At 33.1% G+C, this 22,471-nt stretch overlaps 1 protein-coding gene across 2 annotated transcripts in view; it reads right to left on the reverse strand.

Moving 5' to 3' along the window:
- The window catches only part of PDE9A (phosphodiesterase 9A), a 161,587-nt gene that overhangs the window by 115,139 nt on the left and 23,977 nt on the right, over positions 1 to 22,471 (reverse strand). For both annotated transcript variants that reach the window (XM_074300559.1, XM_074300558.1), the window contains exons 2-3: positions 15,446 to 15,516; positions 11,607 to 11,684 (exon numbers count right to left, since the gene is read on the reverse strand). In XM_074300559.1, the coding sequence (XP_074156660.1) occupies positions 11,607 to 11,684; positions 15,446 to 15,516 (149 nt within the window). The remainder of the gene's footprint in view (positions 1 to 11,606; positions 11,685 to 15,445; positions 15,517 to 22,471) is intronic.

Here is a 22,471-nt window from a genome sequence, read left to right on the forward strand (position 1 = left end):
ATCTTCTTCTGTAAAATTCCTCTGTGCTGTCTAAACTCAATCCCAGACTAGATTAATTCTCCAGACCCAATGCTGCCCTCTTTTATCCTCTCAGAGATTGTAGTGAGAACTCAACAGGGCCTGGGGAAATATTTCAACCAATGAACTTACTCCTCTTAAAGGTGCAAACTTCTTTTAAACATGTAAACTCTACCTCAGAAGATCAAAGTTGTAAACTCCCTTCAAAGACCCGAACCAAAGGCGTGAATTCTAAGCTAGAGAATTGTTTAGACAACCTGAGTTCTCACCTTATAATCCTAACATCTCCCCCTTTCTTTTGATTTAGAACATAGGGTGGTCATGACCTTGAAACATAAATACATCAATATGGGAGGTATTACACATAATTACATAAATTACATAAATACATAGTAACATAGCACATGCTAGAAGTATGTAACAAATAACAACTTATTCAGCCATTTCCCAACTGATGGGCATTCACTTAGTTTCTAGTTCCTTGCCACTACAAGAAGGGCTGCTACAAATGATTTCTTTGGGATACAGACAATATTTGATTCGTTGTGACCCTATTTCAGATTTCCTTTGCAGCAATACTAGAGAGTTTTGCCATTTTGTTCTCCAACTTATTTTATAGATGATATACTGAGGCAAACAGGGTTAGGTGACTTGCTCAAGGTCCTGCAGTTAGTAAGTGTCTGAGGCCAGATTTGAACTCAGGAAGAAGAGTTTTTCTGATTCCAGGCCTGGCATATATACTAATCCATCTAGCTGATCTATGCAATTTATTAATAGAGCATCCAATAATACAAAGATATAAATAATTACAATATTTAGCTGTGAGATAGATTACATCTCAAGTCACCCCTAACAATCACTATTACTCAAATACAGTCTCACCATTCAAACTTTATAGAGAGCAATCAAAGCCTTTCATAAAGAGGAAGAATACTCTATTTATTGATAATATAAAGGTAAATTCAATCACTTGGTGGAATAAATTTATTCTTTCTGTTACCTCATAGTTAATCTTTAGAAATGACAGGAAAACATTTGACTCATAGGTGACAGTTAGATTTCTTTATAGCTCACAATAAAAACTTAAAACTTTTTTTTTTTTACAGAAGAGAATTAAAACTCAGTTTCTGTAAAATAATTAAAATTCAATCTCTTTTCAAATAGCATTTAAAGCTATTTGTCCCTATAGAATTCTCATAGATAAATTAAATTCTAGCTGTTCCCATTAAATCATAAGAAAATAGCAGTTAGATTGCCATTTTCTTGCATACTTTTCAGAGAATGATCACTGACCTATAATTATTCAAGATAACAACCCCAGCAAAGATGGAGGAGTAAGGGGAAACAGTACATTCTAATTCTCCCCCATAATGACTTTGTAAAAGACCTAAGAAGAATATCAGACTGAGTTCATTCCTAATCCTTCATTTTAGATGAGGATCATTGATATCATGGAGTGATGTTTTGACTTGCCCATGAATTGGATTTGACTAGACAGAGTTACAAGCTCTCTCTTCCACACCTACAGCACCTACAAAAAGTGAGGATATCTGGTGGTGCCCCAGGATGCAGTGGATGACTACGAGGTCTTTAATATCTGACCAAGCTCTATACACTCCATATCAACTGGTTCATCTGTCTTCATGCTTTTGGAACAATTGTTCTCATCTGACTATCCTACCAAGGGGAAATATTAACATACTAGGATATACATCCTCCTAACACTTCAAACAAGTTTGACTTCACACCCTAGGTAAGTAACTAGGGCCAAAACTGGAACAGGAATGAATCTGCAGCTCTATCACTTTGACCCCAGAAAAGGATGAGAGATTTAGATATTATAATCCTGATTCAAGATCTAGCTTAAAAGTCCCTTATGCAGGCCTGCAGCTTTAACCTCTGAATCTATGGTCTTCCAGTCAACTGGTAAGCTATGTCTAGCAATTGTCTACTAGAGGTACAGCTCTACAACTATGCTGTCTTACCCCATATTTGGCTCTGGAGCCTGGAAAGTCCATGAAGGCCCTGATAAGGAAGCTGTCTAGATCAATCTCAGTGAATTTACTGTCCTTTGGCTGGAACTGCCCTATGATTCCTGAGGAACACAGCACTCAGTAAAGAGAGAAAGCAGGAACAAGATCCTAGACAATATAAAGCAGGACCAAACAAGGCCCCAATTTTCTCTTTAAAAGTGCTCAGCACCTGATTCAAACAAAAGTCTCAATTCAGGGTGTAAGGTTGGAAGAATGATTAAATCTGAAAAAAGATTCCTTACAATAATGTGTCATCAAGAATTCTCAAAATAGAAACCCATCAGTAATAAGTAACACAAAAAGTATGAACTCCTACTACCATGCCCTTATAAAAGCATTTTTAAACATATGCATCTCATTCCTTTTCCTAGACCTCCACATCAAATACCTCCATCCCTTTCCTCCTAACTGTTAAGTAAGATATTATTTGATAATGGCTTAAGTTATAACACTTTCCAGATATATGTGTTGTTAAAGACCTATAAGCCTTCATGTCTCAAGGAAATGAAACTGAGGCAGCTAGATGGTACAATGCATAGAATACTGACCCTGAAATCAGGAGGACTTGAATTCAAATCCAGCCTCAAATACTTAATACTTATTTGCTGTGTGATCCTGAACAAGTCACTTAATCTCAGTTGCCTTGCCAAAAAAAAAAAAAAAGATAAGAAATGAAACTATATTGGCAAAATGATATTTGTCCCTCAAGTAAGAATGCTAGCTAGAAGAGACCTTCAAGAATACCTAGTTAATTTCTTCTCCCTGGGGATAAGGAAAGTAAGAATGCTTGAGAGGCAGTGTAGAATAATGGAGAGGGAACTTGCCTTGAAATGCAGAAGATCTAGATTCAATTCCTGCTTCTGAAACATAGTGGCTATGTGAGCAAGAACATACCATTTATCACTTACATCTCAATGCCTTTAAACAACTCTAAGAATGAGTAGAGAGAATCTGGTAGAAAGAATTTCATCATTGGGAGTTAGCTATAATCATGAAATAATATATGCTATCTAGGGGGCAGGAAGAAAGGAGGATCCTTCTTCCTTTTAACTCCTTTTTAGTCAAGCTACCCTACTCTTTAACCCAATTAGCTGCTTTACTGCTGACACTACTTGGATGAGATGAAATTAAGCAACTCTTCCTTCCATTGAGATGGATGGCAATCAGGAATCCTAATCATCTACCCTTTCTCTAGCAGTTATCTGAATTATAGATGTAACTTAAAGATCCTAGGGCCTCACTACCCACCCTACCCTTGTATCCTAGGGATTTTCTAATTATTCCATTTATTATGATTTTATGTGTTAGGTCTTCCTAAAAGAGTAAGCTTGAGAGTAGTAACTATCTCCTTGTTTCTGGTTTTATCCCCAGTTAATTTAAAAGGATTTATTAAGTTTGAAACAAATTTGGCAGAATAGTTAACATACAAGCACACCTAGGATGAGTTCCTGTAAAAAATATTTGTTTCCTCCCTTCATTGGTTAAACTTTATTTCCAGGGATTTTTGTTGCTTTCAGTTTTTTTTTTTTTTTTTTCCTTGATGCTTGTTTAGAATTCCAGGTAATTTCTCACTTTGCTATGCAGTACCTTTGTATTATATCCACATATTTAAATTTAAAAATTGTAAATCCCTCTCTGTCCCCCACCTAGAGAAGCTATTCACAAGAACAGAATACTACCTCTATCCTTTTTGGAAGGAGGTGAAAGCAATTCACACATCCGGAGTCGGCTAAGAGTAAAGGCCGGTTATCTTTAATTAAGAGGGGACAATAAACAAAAACTTAAGTAGCCTACTGGTCCTTTTATTGACTAGCTAAGTGGAGCCACTAAATAGTTTACAAAATATCTGAAAATTCATTGATTAAATCTAAAGCATGTGGCCTTGGACATCTCTTACTAAGAGAATGATAGCTTCCCCGAAGCAGTAAAAGGAGAGGCAAGAAGTATCAGGCAAGAAGCATGCTGATGTTTCAGGAGAACAGAGCAAAAACTTCAACAAATAGTACCACAGAAACAATAGAGAAGCAATGCATAGAAGCTTCAGAGGGAGAAAACAGCAGCTTTGGATAGTACTTTAGAACATTACATTGTGGAAGTGGAATCAACCAGAAGTAGCATAAGAGCTCTAGGCAATAAGGATCTGTGGAATTGTAATCAGTAACTATGGCAAGAAATAGGGAGAAAGAATTGTAGAAAACCAGATAGGAGATTTTTCCAGCTATAATACAACAAAAAGGCTACAAAACCTTTCCTCTCCTGATGTATGAGGAGCACATTTTATGCATGAGGAGCAAAACTTCTCCAGCAAAACATTACAAAGCTTCTTCTTCTTTTTTTTTTTTTTTTTTTTAGTGACATTTCCATTGTTTAAGCTATCTCTGCTGAAACATTTGACAATGCTAAGGACATGGATGGTGAACAATTTCTGTTCTAGTTTTTCAGTAGCAAGGGCTGCTGAGGAGGTAGAATGGATAACAACTTTAGTAGTAATGGCCATGGTCTTTACAAGGTTGCTTCCATGACCAATGGCTACAGAGGGCATTCTAGAGGCAGTGGATGCATTTAGAGGAATGCAGCTAGTCCTAGATCTCTTGGGTTCACCTACTAAGTAGAAGCTGGGTGTAGTGGTTGGCGAACTCCCCTAGATGATGGATAGAGAGGTCAGAAGTGGAAGCAGCACTGGTTCCTATTCCTCTTTCTATGTTAACTACAAAAGTTTGGCCTAACCATATATACAGGGGGAAAATTCAGATTAAAAAAAAAAAAAAGATTAACCTAAATTTTTGAGGATGCCAGCATATATGAACAATGTCTGTTTCAGAATTATGACATGCAGTTTGTTGGATAATCTATAGAAGTAATTCATCAGTTCATATATCTGGGACAAATACTGCAAATGGGCAACATTGGTTCAAAATTAAACCAGAAAGACAGAACACGCTGAATTGACTTTGAGAAACTGTGAAACTCCTTTAAAAATGCTAAACATCCTCTAGAATCAAAAACATATTTTAATATCAATATTTTGGTGGTAGTATCATAAGACTGTGAGTCATAGAATTCTATAGTTTTCAAAGAATTGAAAATGACTTTCACCCACAAGGCAAATGGAGAGAATTAAAGTGGGTGTGAGTAGGCTGCAATACAAAATAAATAACTATGAAGAACCAGAATAAAGTATATCATCAAATAAATGTATAGGAAAAAAAAAAAGATGGATCAATCAGATAGTAAGAACTGGACAGCTTATGTTCTCCACTGGTATATGTAGGTTATCAAAAGAAAACAATGGAGATCAACAAGGTGGACACTTTGGATTTAAGGCAAGAACTGTATAGGTGAGGCAGGAGAGGATGAGTTTGTGATTTGCAGTATGGTAAGGAATTAACCATGTTAATGAGATCACAGGTCTATTCAAGTATACATTTTGCCATTCTTTCTCAATTATATATAGTGTTAATTTATAAATCCTGATAGAACTGTGATGAAGTACTGGATGGAACCTCAAAATGTATTTTTTTTTCTACACCGATTCTAGACTTTATTAATATATCTTTTAATTGTTCTACTGGGATATTTAAGAAAGCAAAACAAGTATGCCAGTTCTATTAAAAAAAAAAAAAAAGGCTTATTGATACTTTAAAAAAAATATATAGCTGTCACTTTCCAATAATCCCTTTGGCTGCCCTCTTCCCTACATAGAACTCTTCTTTGTAACAAACAAAAGCAGTGAGATAGAGCAAATTTTCACAGTGAAAGTTTCTAATAGTTTATGCTACATTCCAATTCTGTTATCTATGACTTCTCTACTGAGTGTGTCAAATCATTAGTTCTCTAGAAACAATATTGGTTATTTCATTCAATCTGAGTTCTGATGTCTTTAAACATATTTTGCATATACATACATATGTTCCTGTTCCGACAAGTTTTCTAAATTTCTCATATTTGTCATTTCTTATAACAAAAAATATTATATTCCATTTGAATTTAACAAGCCTCTTATGAAATGTCTCTTATGCATGAGACACTGTATTAAATGCCAGAAGCACAAAGCAATAAGGAACTTTTATTACAATGAGAAGATATATAAACATATAATATATGCATGACAATTTGAGGAGGGGAAAAGCACAGATAAAAGGATCAAGAATAGCTTCCTAAAGGAGATGGTGCCAGTACTGAACATTGTTGAATAAAGCTAGAATCTAAGAAGTAGAGATAATTAGTACATTGCAGGAAAACCACATTTATTCAATCATTTCCCAAAATGTATGTTTCTTTGTTTCTAAAAATTCTTGTTTTTTGAGGGTTTTGTTTTTGCTATCACTAAAAATGCTGCTGTGAATACTTTGGTATAAATGAGCTCTTTCTGCCTATCTTTAGCCTTGATGAGTCATATGTCCAATAGTGGGAGCACTAGGTCAAAGGATCAAATAACCTGGTAACTTTTCTTACAATATAATGCATTCTAATGTCCATATGTTTCCTCTTTCAGTTTTAGGGAGTGTGTTTTAAGCAAAACACCATGATTTAAATCACCATTCCTCTGAGCTCCAAGTTAAGAAAATTAAGGAAAAATATTTAGGCAAAGGTTGAACTTTTAAACTAATTTTCCATTTATATTTATTTTTATATCTAACCTATGGAATTCTACAAAGGAATATATATAAATAACCTACATGGACTATGCACATGTATCATATATAAATATGTATATATGTCTGTGTGACAGGCATCAAGATGTTGAAAAAAACCTGACCTTTTCTTGTGATTTCTTTCACCCTAGAAAAGTGCTCTCAGCAGCCTGTAAAATTGAAGAACTTCCTCAATATGTCATTCTCTGACTCATCCTCTGATACCTTTATTCCTTAAAAGTGTGCTGGAAAGTAAAATGCTACAATTCCCATTTCTTGAATTTTTCCTTTTAATTTATAGATAACCCCTAGAGTTGTGAGCAAATTCCTCAGCATATTGGAACAATTTCCTATCTGGCATTATTTTACTTCATCTAAAAGTTTTCAGAGACTTAGACTAAGGTATTTTGGGTGATTGATTGCTTATGCTCTCACTTAATTAAGGCACCAGTGCTAATATGGTTCTATATTATCTGGTTTAAATATATTCTCCAGAGCCTTCTGCCAAGAAATCTCCAGAAAAAGCTGTGTTAAATAGTTAGTAATTAAATATAGTAATTAATATTCTTGTTTTCTTCAGAAGATTTAAAATCCCACTTTAGCAGAAAAAAAACCCAATTCCTCCCTCAAATTCCAGTCCCAATATATCTTCCTCTCTTTTCATCCTGAGAAGAAATACAATTCTCAGGATTTTTAGCAACACAGGATATCTAGTCTAAGCTCTACTAGAAAACTGTTTCCTAGAATGCTAGAATGACATTCACATGAGGATAACATTGGTAGATTATGCAAAATCTATATCGAAAGTGATGAAAATCTGAGTATAGCTGGTAGCTGGAGTAAAGAGAAGAGGTAGAATTCAAGACATATCATGAAAGTACTGCATCTGATGGAGATGGGGTAGGAGAAAGAGAGTGAAGAATCAAGGATAATGTTGAGGTTACAGAATAGTAATGCCTTTGACAGAATAAGAGAAGAATTTAAGGAGAAAGATTATTAGTTCACTTTTAAATATGTGGGTTTAACATTCTCCAATTGATAAATGGTCAAAGGATATGAACAGACAATTCTCAGATGATGAAATTGAAACTATATCCACTCATATGAAAGAGTGTTCCAAATCACTACTGATCAGAGAAATGCAAATTAAGACAACTCTGAGATACCACTACACACCTGTCAGATTGGCTAAGATGACAGGAACAAATAATGATGAATGTTGGAGGGGATGTGGGAAAACTGGGACACTAATACATTGCTGGTGGAGTTGTGAAAGAATCCAGCCATTCTGGAGAGCAATTTGGAACTATGCCCAAAAAGTTATCAAACTGTGCATACCCTTTGATCCAGCATTGCTGCTATTGGGCTTATATCCCAAAGAAATACTAAGAAGGGGAAAGGGACCCGTATGTGCCAAAATGTTTGTGGCAGCTCTTTTTGTAGTAGCTAGAAACTGAAAGATGAATGGATATCCATCAATTGGAGAATGGTTGGGTAAATTATGGTATATGAATGTTATGGAATATTATTGCTCTCTAAGAAATGACCAGCAGGAGGAATACAGAGAGGCTTGGAGAGACTTACATGAGCTGATGCTGAGTGAAATGAGCAGAACCAGAAGATCACTATACACTTCAACAACAATACTGTATGAAAATATATTCTGATGGAAATGGAAATCTTCAACATAAAGAAGATCCAACTCACTTCCAGTTGATCAATGATGGACAGAAACAACTACACCCAGAGAAGAAACACTGGGAAGTGAATGTAAATTGTTAGCACTACTGTCTATCTACCCAGGTTACTTATACCTTCGGAATCTAATACTAAATGTGCAACAAGAAAATGGTATTTACACACATATATTATATCTAGGTTATACTGCAACACATGTAAAATGTATGGGATTGCCTGTCATCAAGGGGAGGGAGTAGAGAGAGGGAGGGGATAATTTGGAAAAATGAATACAAGAAGGGATAATATTATTTAAAAAATTACTCATGCATATATACTATGAAAAAAATTATAAAAACTAAATAAATAAATAAATAAATATGTGGGTTTAAGCTGTCTGTTGGAAATTCAGTATGAAGAGTTGAATGGACAATTTGTGACATAGGACTGAACCTTGGGATAGAGATTGACACTGGATTTGTAGATCTGGGAGTTATCTGCAAACAAATTATAAGCATGGGAACTAATGAGAAGGAGTAAAGAACTACCAAGAGAAGGGTAAAGAGAGAGAAGAGCAGAGAGTCCAGGACAGAGCCTTGGGGAACATCCACAGAAGAAGGCATGATGTAGATGATGAGCCAGCAAGAGTCTAGTAGGAGAGGAAGGAGGTAAACTAGGAGAGAATACTGTCACAAAAATTCAGAGAAAAGAGTATCCAGGAAAAGATAGTCAACAAAGGGAAATGCAGCAATTAGGCTGAGAAGAATTAGGAGGAAAGACCATCAGATATAGCAATTAAGAGAAAAATGCTAACTCTGGAGAGAATAGTTTTAGTTTTCTGATGAAATATGAGAAAGATTTTAAAATGAAAAGTGAGTGAAAAGGAGTAAGAGATTATAAAAAACTTTTTCAATGAGTTGAGCTGAGAAAAGGAAGAAAGATATATGACAATAGCATAAGGAGAATGAAAGATATATTATTGCTCAATTCCCATGATAGCCCCATGTCTTTATAGGGTATGATGGAAGAATATTTCTGAGAATCAGAGTGTGTGTGTATAGGAAATATCTAAGAGGCAGCGAAGTCACTTGACCTTTATCTAAAATTGAAAGGAATCTTAAAGACCAATTCCCTTATTTATAGAAAAGGGTAGGTGTGTTCAGTAAGATACCATGGTGCAGAGAGTGCCAGGTCTAAAATCAGGAAGATATTTTCCTGAGTTCAAATGTAGCCTCAGTTACTTCTTAGCTGTGTGATCCTGGGCAAATTACTTAATCCTGTTTGCCTCAGTTTTCTTATCTGTAAAATGAGCTGGAGAAGGAAATAACAAACCACTCCAGTATCTTTGCCAAGAAAAATCCCAAATGGGGTTACAAAAAGTCAGACAAGATGGAAAAAAATGAACAACAATGATAATAGATGAGGAACTTGAGGCCTATGTAGACCCAGGTAATAAATATCAGAGGTAGGATTTGAACACATATCTTCAGAGATAATATCCTTTCCAATGAACCATGCTGCCTCCCCTCTCATTACAGAAAGCAGCATCTTTAGAACCAATCCTGGGGGAATTAGAGAACACTTTGTTATCTATGTAGATTATAGGCATTCAATTTAACTTTAATCAACCTTATCAACCAATTTTTATTTAGAATAAACATAATGCAGGTTCAAAAAGGAGTATACAAAAAAGTACTAGGGATGGTCTTTGCTTTTGCTATTTGTATTCCCAAAATATAACCCCATGCTTGATATATAAGTGCTTAATATATGCTTTATTCATTTATTTATTCAATACAATAATATTATGCTATTTTGCTGTCACAGAATTTACCAATTTTTTGAGACAAGACCAAATTTAACATTGAAAACAAATATTAATTGATCAACTTCCATTAGCTAACTACAATGCTAGATGTCATAGGAGTATAGGCAGTTATGCAAAAAATGCAATGCTTTTAGGAAAGTTATAATTTATTTAGGGAGATAATATATACACAACAGTAATGTAATATTAAAAAATATAAATAACACTTCTAAACAACAGGACAACAGGAGAGATATCACAGAGTAGTATAAAGATGTTAGATTAACTTCTAAAACAATAATTTTTTTTTTTTTGGAGGCTGGGGTTAAGTGACTTGCCCAGGGTCACTCAGCTAGGAAGTGTTAAGTGTCTGAGACCAAATTTGAACTCGGGTCCTCCTGAATTCAAGGCTGGTGCTCTATCCACTGTGCCACCTAGCTGCCCCTAAAACAATAATTTCAAAAAAGTTCACAGAAAAGAAAACTCATGTAGGATGATGAAAAGTCTTTACAGATTAGGTGAATTTTTGCTGCTCTTGAAGAATGATGAGTGGGTAGACTTTCTATAGGTCAGTATATATATATATATATATATATATATATATATATATATATATATATATATGAGGGTTGGAGAATAAGAGGAGAAGAAAATATAGACCACATTAGGAACAAAGTTTTTTGGTTTTAGACACTATAACTTAAGAAGAACATTGGCAAACTATAACATACACAGAGCAGAATGAGGAGGAGGATGAGAGGAAAATTAGAGGAACTAGTTAGGTTTTTTTTTAATATTAAATGAATTAGTGAAATTTCCTGTTTAAAGGAATTTTATTAAGAATATTTTCAGGATAGCTAGATGGCATAGTGGCTAGAGCACCACCTCTGAAGTCAGGAGGACCTGAGTTCAAATGTGATTTTAGACAATTAACACTTCCTAGCTGTGTTATCCTGGGCAAGTCATTTAACCCCAATTGCCTCAGGGAAAAAAAAAGAATATTTTTTATACTGCTGCAAAATAAATAATATAATAAGCTATAAAAATACAGTTTCTGATCTGGGTCTGCTTCAAGCAAGTTTAAAACTACTAGATATTAATTATTTGGGAAACAAAATTTGTCTACTAATAAAAATTAAGAACACATGTATCTGTTCTCTCCAAAATCTGGTATTTAGAAGTGTGGGATATTGCGCATGTTGTCAGACAAGGTTGATATGTTGGTAAATTTGTTGGATTGCTTTTGTTCCTCTTTCTTTTTTATTTTTTGTTATAAGGCATACCTTGCTGGGTGCTGGACAAGAAATATATTTGGCAATGAAAGTGACACAAAAACTCAATAGAACATTTAAAAAAGAGAATGGGGGGGAATTTTTTTTTTAATTACAGAACACTGTGTTAGGTCACATAGTATGATAAAAAAGAAAATGTGATTACCTTTCTGAATTTGTTGGCATCGTTGGATCAATAGAAACCATAGCATCATCTATGGTCAAAAGTGATATTGTTGTATTCCTGAAAGATATATTAAATACATTTTTTCAAACCTTAGTTTTTGAAGATCTCTGAAACATAATACATCATGTTAAAGATTTTTTTTTTTAACTTAGAGGAAATATAACCACTTTAAGCTCAAGATATGATATGCATCCAATTAAACACTTATTAAGCATATACTATTGAAGAACTATCCTAGGTTTTAAGGGAAATTCAAAAAGAAATGGCAGAGTCTCTATCCTTAGAATTTATAAACTCTGGAATTTTGAAATAAGGATAATGATTGAATAGTGGAGGATATGAAAAAATATCATTTAATAAAAAAGAATCAACAAAAATTACAATTGCATTCATAGAAAAATAACATTACTACATCTTTACATATGTAAGTAAATATCATAAAAATTGAAATAATTGGATATTAAATTTATTTTGTTAATTTCACAAGTAAATATCTTTACAGGGCAACTAGGTGGCGCAGTGGATAGAGCACTAGCCCTGAAATCTGGAGGACCTAAGTTCAGATCTTATCTCAGACACTTAACACTTTCTAGCTGTGTGACCCTGGGCAAGTCACTTAACCCCAAGTGCTCAGCAAAACAAACAAAAAGAAGTAAATATCCTAATCATGACAAGTAAATTAAAATGAGTATTGGATAGAAGCATATGTGAGAGAGAAAGGAGGCTAAGTTCTTCTTAAAAAACAAAACTGTTTAATTCCTGATTGCAAAAGGACCATTGTTATAATTTAATCAATGTAATATATCTCATAAATTATGTGTAGTGGGATGTTTTTTCCCCCAAGAAAAGGTAATCTATTTCTGATTTGATCATGGTTCTTTATAGTGCTTTTATTTGCATTTGTATTAAATTTGTTTGTGTATAAATCTAGCATTAGGCTCCAGAAAGACAGGAACCCCACATTTTATTTACCTTTGTATTGGTTTCAATATCTTGCACACAAATGCTTCTAAAATTTTCAAATTAATGAGCTAAATTTACAAATGAATTTGTAGGGAACAAATTACATGAATAATCAAAAAATGCCTCTTTTTCAGTTAAGATCTGAAATACTGAGGGGAGAGACAAAAACTAAAAGGAAAATTAAAATCAACATTTACTTTGAGAGTCAATAAAACCATATTTGTTCTATTCTATTCACATTTCTCCCAGGAGAAATCTGAGTCGGCATATACTTATAATATGAAATACAGAAATAATATAAGCCTTTTCCCAAGATTCTCTTTACAAATAAAGTATATTGCTTTCTGATTTAGTTGCTAACTTGGGACCTTACAGGTTTTTGTTTCCGAATAAAGCCTAAATTGCAAGGGAGAAGCCTAAACTACTTTAGCTTTTGGTTTTAGTAAACATGTTCGCCTTGGTTTGAGAATAAAATCTCTCCCTTTTATCATACATATGAAGGTTGTGCATGAAATATTTCTAAGAGGTAAAAATACTTTCAAGCATGGGTACTTCCATTAGTATAGTTTTGTATGGAAGGTGGTCTTGCTAATGTATAGGCTTCCATAAATATTCATTTGTTCATTCATTCATGAGTCCAACATTCATTTCAACTAGTACATATATGCACAAATTCTTACATATATTTTTAGCAGTAGTCATGCAATTTTTGAGAATCTCTTATATCAGGAAAATTTAAAAATGTAAAGTAGAAAATATCAGTAACCTTTACCTATAGAATATTATTCAAATTATTAGTCAATTTAATTGCAATCAATTTCTCATCTGACAGGAATGGAACAGATGATTTTCAAGTATGTTTACAACTCTTACATCGTATGATATCAGAATTCTTTCCTAACTGATTGTTCCTTACTTATGAACAATTTTATAATGAATAGAAAGTGTCTGAGACTGAGAGTGAGGAGACATGCATTTTAGTGTTGGCAAATATCATTAGGAAATTCATTTACTAAAACAGACAATTTGTGAAGAAAGTACCAATAGGAGCTACCAGAGAATATCTGCCAATCCAGTGGCATTTTCTCAATCTTCATTCACCTCAACTTTTTTCAGATTTTGAAAATGTTGATCATTTTTTCTTCCTTCAAACTTTCTTCTCTCTAAGTCTCCAGGATACCACTCTCTCCTGGTTTACTTCCATTCTACTTGACCACTCCTCAATCTGCTTTGCTGGCTATTCATCTAGACTATGCCTCTAAATGTAGATATCAGTCAGAGGGTTCCATGATAGACTCTCTTCACTTCTTCAGCTATACTACTTAGTATATCCATTAACTCTTCTGGATTTAAATAACAATTCTATGCTAATGATTCTCAAATCTAACTTTTCCCCCATAGCCTCTCTATTGAACTTTTATCTTATATCTTCAACAGCCTTTCAGTAACTTCAAACTGGATGTCCAATAAACAAACATCTTAAACTCAAAGTATCCAATACTGATTTTGTTATTTTTTTCCCTAAACATTCCACTTTCTACTAAATTTCCTATTATTATAGAGGATGATATTATTCTCCAAGTCACTCAGGCTCACAATTTAAGTAGCATCCTTAATACTTCTTAACTTCTGCTGAACATTTTCCTTTCTTTCCTTTGATCTCATGCCTGGACTTTTGCAATAATCTGCTATTGGGTCTACTTGCTAAATCTTTTCATCCTCCATTCAGCTACTTAAATCATTTCCCTAAAGTAATTTTCTAACCATATCACCCAAAGTACTCAGTAAATTTCAATAGCACCTGATTGCCTCAAAATCAAATGCAAAATCCTCTGGCATTCAAATTCCTTTATAATCTAGATCCCTTCTGCTATTCAAGTGTCCTTACACTTTATTTTCTACTATATGCTCTTTAATGCAATAGCATAGACCTCTATACTGTTCCATGAATAAGACATTTCATCTCTTGACTCCAGGCATTTAATCTGACTGTCTCCTATACCCAGAATGTTCTTCTTCCTCATCTCTGGCTATAGGGTTTCTTGGCATTCTTTCAGTCCCAACTAAAATCTTATCTTCTAGGGGAAACCTTTCCAAATTCCCCTTATTCCTAATGCCTTCTTACTCTTAATTTTTTTCTTATTTATCCTGTATATAGTTTGTTTATACAAATCTGTTTACTTGTTTGTCCCATTAGATTTCATGCTCTATGAGAATAGGTACTCTCTAGCACAGTAAGTGGGCAATTAATAAATGCTGATTAGTTGACTGATATAGCAATAAGTGGTTATGAAACTATATTTTGACCTTTAGTTTCATTTTTTATCGTGTTTTTGCCTGATGTTATATTCATACATGCAAAAGGCTAAAACAATTAGAAGAGTCACTCAGTTTTTTATTTAGTATCATATTGACCAAATCAAATTAAAATGACTGTTTTGTCCTCCAAATATATTTGTGTTTATATAAAACTTGTGTCTTCTTTTGTCCTTTGATATTGTTATTGTGAATATTAAGTAGTTAACTGGGAAAAGCTTATTTTCCATAACACTATCTGCAAGCCAAGGGAAAAGCCAGAATTTTAAGTCATAATCTAAGTCCCTAGTCCTCATTCAATCCTTCTTTGCCATCCTATCTCTAGATGACAATGCTTAAGTTTTGCTGACTTGAAAGAACTCTTAAGGCAGAAGAGGTGATCCATTTTGGGCATTTCTTTAATACTGCCTTATTCTCAGCAATACTCTTGTTCCTCATAGTGATGATTTTATCTGCCTTATCTTTTCAATAAATTTGAACTTAGGAAACTTACAAGACAAAATACTTGGTCCAAAAAACAACAATTCTGGAGAACTTACCGTGGTAAACCAGTTGCGATGCAAACTAGATCCATGATGTCACTGGAACTGCAATATTTGCTAAACACCACCTTTGAAATAGAATAGTAACAGAACAATAAAAAGCAGGGCAGGAAAATCTCCAATTAGTTTCCTGGTGATATCAAATTCTATGTGCATTTATTATAGTTACAATTTAATAGTTCATTTTTTTGAGCAAGTAAAATATCTGTGGATACTGGAATATTATTATGTTACTAGATACATTTTAAATTATACTGTAATTTTATTCTATAAGTATTATGTAGCAAAATATTGTATGTAGTATAAATATATTTTTGAAAAAAAGGTAAACTAATCTTAAGATAGCTACTTATAATAAAATATGACTCTAATTATCATTAATATTAGGGGGAGCATCTTAGCATTCTAAGCTAAGAAACATGAAACTAATATAGTGGTGGTAGTGGTTATGGTGAATGGTGGTGGTAGAGAAGAAATGATTGGGATATTCCTGATCAATTGATTTTCTCACAGTCTAATTAAGAAAAATCCCAGAAGCTGAGGAAATAGTTATTAAAGAAAACAGGGTGTTAAGGTCTTAAATAATTATTTAAAGGATTACATATTGATAGCACTTCAAAAAGTATGAAATTCTCTCATCAAAATTGATGGAATTAATGGTCAGCTACTCATTGACTGAATAGCTATGATCCAAATAGCTCTTTAAAAAGTGAAACATAATCTTTAAATCATTAGTTGAAATAGGAGTCAGTTTTGAGGAATTTGAGGCCTGACAGAATGGAAGAGAATATGCTATGAAATAACTTTGTCTCTTAGGAAGGGGATGGAATGGAATTTCTTCTCCCTCTTTTTATTGATCATGGTGACTCATATCAGTAGGAGACACATTGAGGCAAGAAAAATTTTAATACCAATTTACTTTTTTTATTAATTTTATAATTATAATTTTTTTGGCAGTACATATGCATGGATAATTTTTTTTACAACATTATCCCTTGTACTCACTTCTGTTCCGAATTTTCCCCTTCTTCCCTCCACTCCCTCCCCTAGATGGCAGGCAATCCCATACATGTTAAATATGTTATAGTATATCCTAGATCCAATATATGTGTGCAGAACTGAGTTTCTTGTTGCACAGGAAGAATTGGATTCGGAAGGTAAAAATAACCTGGGAAGAAAAACAAAAATGCAAACAGTTTACATTCATTTCCCAGTGTTCCTTCTACTGGGTGTAGCTGATTCTGTCCACCATTGATCAATCGGAACTGAATTAGATCTTCTCTTTGTTGAAGATATCCACTTCCATCAGAATACATCCTCATACAGTTTTGTTGTTGAAGTGCATAATGATCTCCTAGTTCTGCTCATTTCACTCAGCATTAGTTGATGTAAGTCTCTCCAAGCCTCTCTGTATTCATCCTACTGGTCATTTCTTACAGAACAATAATATTCCATAACATTCATATACCATAATTTACCCAACCATTCTCCAATTGATGGACAGCCATGTAGTTTTCAGTTTCAAGCCACTATAAAAAGGGCTGCCACAAACATTTTGGCGTAATGTCAATTTTTAAAAACTGGTCTAATACCTTCATTTTTTTAGATTGGAAAAGTGGAATCTAGGGAAGTTAAAAAGCTTGCCCAAGGCCATATAGTATTGATCACATGCAGTATTTAAACCCTGGGATTTTTTTATTATTATTACAGAGCAATGCTCTTTTCACTGAACTGAGCTTTCTATTAATTGTGTAAGCTTCTTGGCTAGTCTTTTATAATCTTTTTTGACTATCACATTCATCCACATAAGTATAAAATTGTGGCAACATTCTTTTCAAAAAGATTTATGACTTTTCCTTTGAAGACTTAGGGGTTAAGGACAGTTGCCTACTTCACATTATTTCCCAAACTCTTTGTGAGTCTTCAAACTTTAAATATATTTCTTATAAACAAAATATTGTTGAACTCCTCTTTTGATCCTTCTGTATTTCTCTTCCATTTTATGGTTAAGTTCATTCCATTTACAATCATGACTATGACCATTAATTGTGTATTTAGCCCCATCAAATTCTCTTTTTCTTTCTTTGCTGCTATCTTTTACAAAGAAGATAGAGAAATAGGACTGTGAGAAATATTGCTATATCTATAAATAAATGGCTGATGTCATTGTATTATCTCTCTTCTTTTTATGATAGCCTGGTGCCAATCATATATATTCTTTATTTTTTAAAAATATATCTCTATCAGGAACAAATAATGACAAATGTTGGAGGGGATGTGGGGAAATTGGGACACTAATACATTGCTGGTGGAGTTGTGAAAGAATCCAGCCATTCTGGAGAGCAATCTGGAATTATGCCCAAAAAGTTATCAAACTGTGCATACCCTTTGACCCAGCAGCGCTACTACTGGGATTATATCCCAAAGAAATACTAAAGAGCGGAAAGAGACATATATGTGCCAAAATGTTTGTGGCAGCTCTTTTTGTTGTAGCTAGAAACTGGAAGATGAATGGATGTCCATCAGTTGGAGAATGGTTGGGTAAATTGTGGTATATGAAGGTTATGGAATATTATTGCTCGGTAAGAAATGACCAGCAGGAGGAATATAGAGAGGCCTGGAGAGACTTAAATCAACTGATGCTGAGTGAAATGAGCAGAACCAGAAGATCACTATACACTTCAACAACAATACTGTATGAGGATGTATTCTGATGGAAGTGGAAATCTTCAACATAAAGAAGATCCAACTCACTTCCAGTTGATCAATGATGGACAGAGGTAGCTACACCCAGAGAAGGAACACTGGGAGGGGAATGAAAATTGTTAGCACTAATATCTGTCTGCCCAGGTTGCATATACCTTCGGATTCTAATGTTTATTGTGCAACAAGAAAATGATATTCGCACACATGTATTGTACCTAGATTATATTGTAACACATGTAAAATGTATGGTATTGCCTGTCGTCGGGGGGAGGGAATAGAGGGAGGGGGGGTAATTTGGAAAAATGAATACAAGGGATAATATTATAAAATATATATATATATATATAATAAAAAAAAAGAATTATAGAAAAAAAAATATATATCTCTATTAAAACTCACCAACTGAAAAAAAAATTTGCTTCTGTGTATTCTCTGACATACTTTAATCTGTCTTTTAAAATTCAACTTCCTCCTCTTTTCATTCCCCCTCTTATTGTTCTTTAGAGCCTAATTTATTGCTGCACTGTATGTGTTTTTGGTTTTTACTTTCCCTTGCCTGGTTCAGATAAGAGTGAGGTTCATAAGATGCCTGTTCCTCTCACCCTTCCTGAATATTTTCATAGTTTTCTTGTGTTCCTTAATTATGAGAAACAGTAAGTTCCTCATCCTACTTTTTCATTTCTTTCTCAGTGCATTAATTTTCCATTCCTTTTCTTAAATCTTTTAAAATAATCAAAACAAAACAAAATCATCCTAAAACACAGAGTTTTTCTTGTATCTTCTTTGTAAATGTGATTTAAACAGTTCATCATCATTTTGTTGGTGTTTGGTAATGTCTGACTGTGGGTAGATCAAAGGAGTTTCTTTTAATTAGCTAAATATAAACAGAAAATGACTGAAAAAGTTATATTAAAAAGCTAACATGACAAAGATAAAAAAAAAAAAAAACTTTAATCCAGAGCAAATGATTCTGAAAGTCTAAAATTGGAATGAATTCTAGAAAAAATTGACAATTTTCTGTATGCTGAAAGAATTTTTTCATTTTTGTAACCACTATAATTTGTATAATCACTGTGATGGACTTGGCTCTTCTCATCAATGCAGTGATTTAAGACAATTGCAATATTCTTGGGATAGAAAATGCCATCCACATCTAGAGAGAGAATTATGGAGACTAAATGAGGATCAAAGCACAATATTTTAATTTTTTTTTTCAGTTTGTTTTTTCTTTCTTGTGGTTTTTCCCCTTTTTGTGTGATTTTTTTTTTTTTTTGTTCAACATGGCAAATGTGGAAAAAGGATTGCACTTGTTCAACCTATATCAGATTGTATATTGTCTCAGGAAGGGGGAATCAAGGGAAGGAAGAAGAAAAAATTTGGAACAAAAAGAGTTACAAAAATGAATGTTGAAAACTATATATGTATTTAGGAAAATAAAATGTTATTGAGAATAAAATTGCATGATCTCTTCAAATCTCCTGATTGATCAGAGCAAGAGAAAAGAAGATCTCTATCCAAAATAGGAAATTTTAGTTTTCTTAAATGACATCACTTTAAAAGAAATTGGAAAATTTCCCAGGTTCAATGGAGCTTTTTCTCCTCCTCTAGCAAATTAGGTGACAAGAAGAGATAGTGCTAATTATACAGAAACATATTGAGAGTATGAATGAGCAGAGTGCCTGTATTGGCTACTGAAAGTATAATTAAAAAAACAACAACAGTGTTTTAAATTTTCTGTGGCTTTATATCTCTATCCCTGCAAAGTTCCATTGAGTTCCACTGAGTCACTTGTTCAAGAGTCAACTGTCTGAAACTGCATCCAAACCTTTTTTTTTTTTTTTTTTTTTTTGGCAAGTATTCCCATTCCAAGTTTTATTTCTTGGAGGAGGGATGTGGAGTAGTAATTCTCAAAGTTAATTAGTACTGAGATTCACAATAAAGGCATGAAGGATGGTTCCCACTAATTTTTTGGGATCAGGAATCATGAGGCTGAGCTGTATTTTAAAAGAATATTGGAGTGTTTTTGAAGATATATAAATTTGAAAGATTCATTCTTTTGAGGAATTTTTCATGGTACAGAAGATGTCAAAGCTAGGAACATAGCAAAAGGATGCAAGAGAACTGAAGCTCCGTTCAGTCATTTTCCTCACCCTTACCTCATTCTTTGTTAGTGAGTTAGAATTAGAATCTTAACTAAAAGACCACAGTAATAAATAGACTGAAAAAATTAACAAAGAAAATCACCATAAAGAGCTGTTATAGTGAAAGGGGAGTTCAACATATAAGAAGAAGAGAATGACTTCAAAAGATCTGCAAGCAAAATCTCCAAAAAATGCAGCTAAGCACAAATTCAATTGGAATTTTTGAAAGAGATAAAGCGAATTAAATAATTTCATAAACCAAATGAGAGAAAAAAATGAGAAAAATGAAGTTATTAAAGATATGAAAAGAGAATTGAAAGGTTGGAACAAGAAAATGACTCCATGAAATATCAAGTAATATTAAAACAAAGCCAAAAGCCTGAAAAAAGTAGAAAAAAGGGAATGCATCTCATAGCAAAAATAACTAACCTGGAAAGCAAATTTAAGAGAGTGAATCTAATCTATCTGAAAGCTATGACCAAAAGAAAATCCTACACAAACAAAAGACAAATACATAATAAAAATAAGGATTCTATCATAAAAGATCATTGTCTGAATTATTTTAGAACCAGATAGAAATTGAAAGACTTTACTTGTCACATGTTGAAAGGAACTTCAAAGTGAAAATTCCTAGGAACATTATAGTCTAAATTCAGAGCTTCTAGATCAAAGAAACAATATTACAAGTCTCCAGAAAGAATAGGTGCAAGTACTAAGGATTTAGTCAGAATGATATAAGATTTAACTGCCAATATTATAAAGAAGTAGAGAACTTGAAATGTGATATTCCATAAAGCAAAAGATCTAGGCTTACAATCAAGACCAACTGACCTAACTAACCTAAGTATAATGCTAGAGGGGGAAAAATAGACTTTGAAATAGAGAACTTTTTAAAAAATTCTAGTAAATGCAAAGGAAGGAAATACACAATTAACAATCACAGCCATAAATGTAACTGGGATGAGCTCATACATAAATCAGAAGAGGGCTATATATAAGAAATCATACAAACATAATATACAAAATCATACTAAACAGAAGAAGACTTAGCTATTGATACAAAAATTCAGCTCTTAAAGGAAAATAAATTAACTTGAAACAGAAATATAAACATGATATTAAAATGTGGGATTGGAACTATAATGTTTCTACAGAAATAAAAAAGGCGGGTTAGCAATCATATTGTCAGAAAAAACAAGAACAAAAAAACTAATTAAAGACATAAAGAAAATTATATTTTATTAAAAGATGCCATAGATAAAGGAGTAACAGAAATACTAGATGCATATGTACCAAATGATATTTTAAAAGGAAATATTAAATATTCAATATTCAAGGCAAAAGAGACAGTTACACTATAATAGTGGAGGATCTCAGTTTATCCGTTTCAGATCTAGATAAATCTTACCAAAAAAAAAAAAAAAAAGAGAGAGAGAGAGAGAGAGAGAGAGAGAGAGAGAAAAGAAAAGAAAGAAAGAAAGGACCTGACTAGGATTTTAGAAAAATATGCATATGGTCAAGTTCTGAAGAATATTGAATGAGAATAGAAAGGAGAATACTGGGTTCTCATCTATGCATAGCACCTTCACAAAAATTCATCGTGAAATAGGGGAAAAAACCCTTTCAAACAAATTCAGAAAAACAGAATTATTAAATGTATTTTAAGTGGCCTTCAACAATAAATGATCTTTGAAGCAAAGATTAAAAACTATTTGGAAAATAAAAAACTATTTAGAAAATAAGTTAATTTTAAAGAATAAGTGGATCAAAAATAAATCATAGAAAAACCCAATAATTTAATTGAAAACAATGAAAACAATCAAAACAACATGTCCCAAATTTTGAGATTCAGCCAAAACAATACTTTGGGGAAAACTTACGTCTTTAAAAATGTTCATCAATAAAAAGAGAAAGAACATATCAGTGAATTAGACATGCAACAAACTCTCTGCCCTCTAGAACACCTACAAATCAATAATTCCCAATTAAATGTCAAAATAGAAATTCTGAAAATCAAAAGAGAGATGAACAAAATTGAAAACAAAAAACCCACTGAATTAATAAATAAAACTAAACACTTAAAAAAACACAATAAAATAGCTAAGGCTTTAGATAACTTAATGAAAAAAGAATCAAATCACCAATATTAAAAATGAAAAACATGAATCACAATAAT

The sequence above is a fragment of the Sminthopsis crassicaudata genome, chromosome 3 (genome assembly GCF_048593235.1).
Source record: "Sminthopsis crassicaudata isolate SCR6 chromosome 3, ASM4859323v1, whole genome shotgun sequence".
Taxonomy (NCBI): domain Eukaryota; kingdom Metazoa; phylum Chordata; class Mammalia; order Dasyuromorphia; family Dasyuridae; genus Sminthopsis; species Sminthopsis crassicaudata.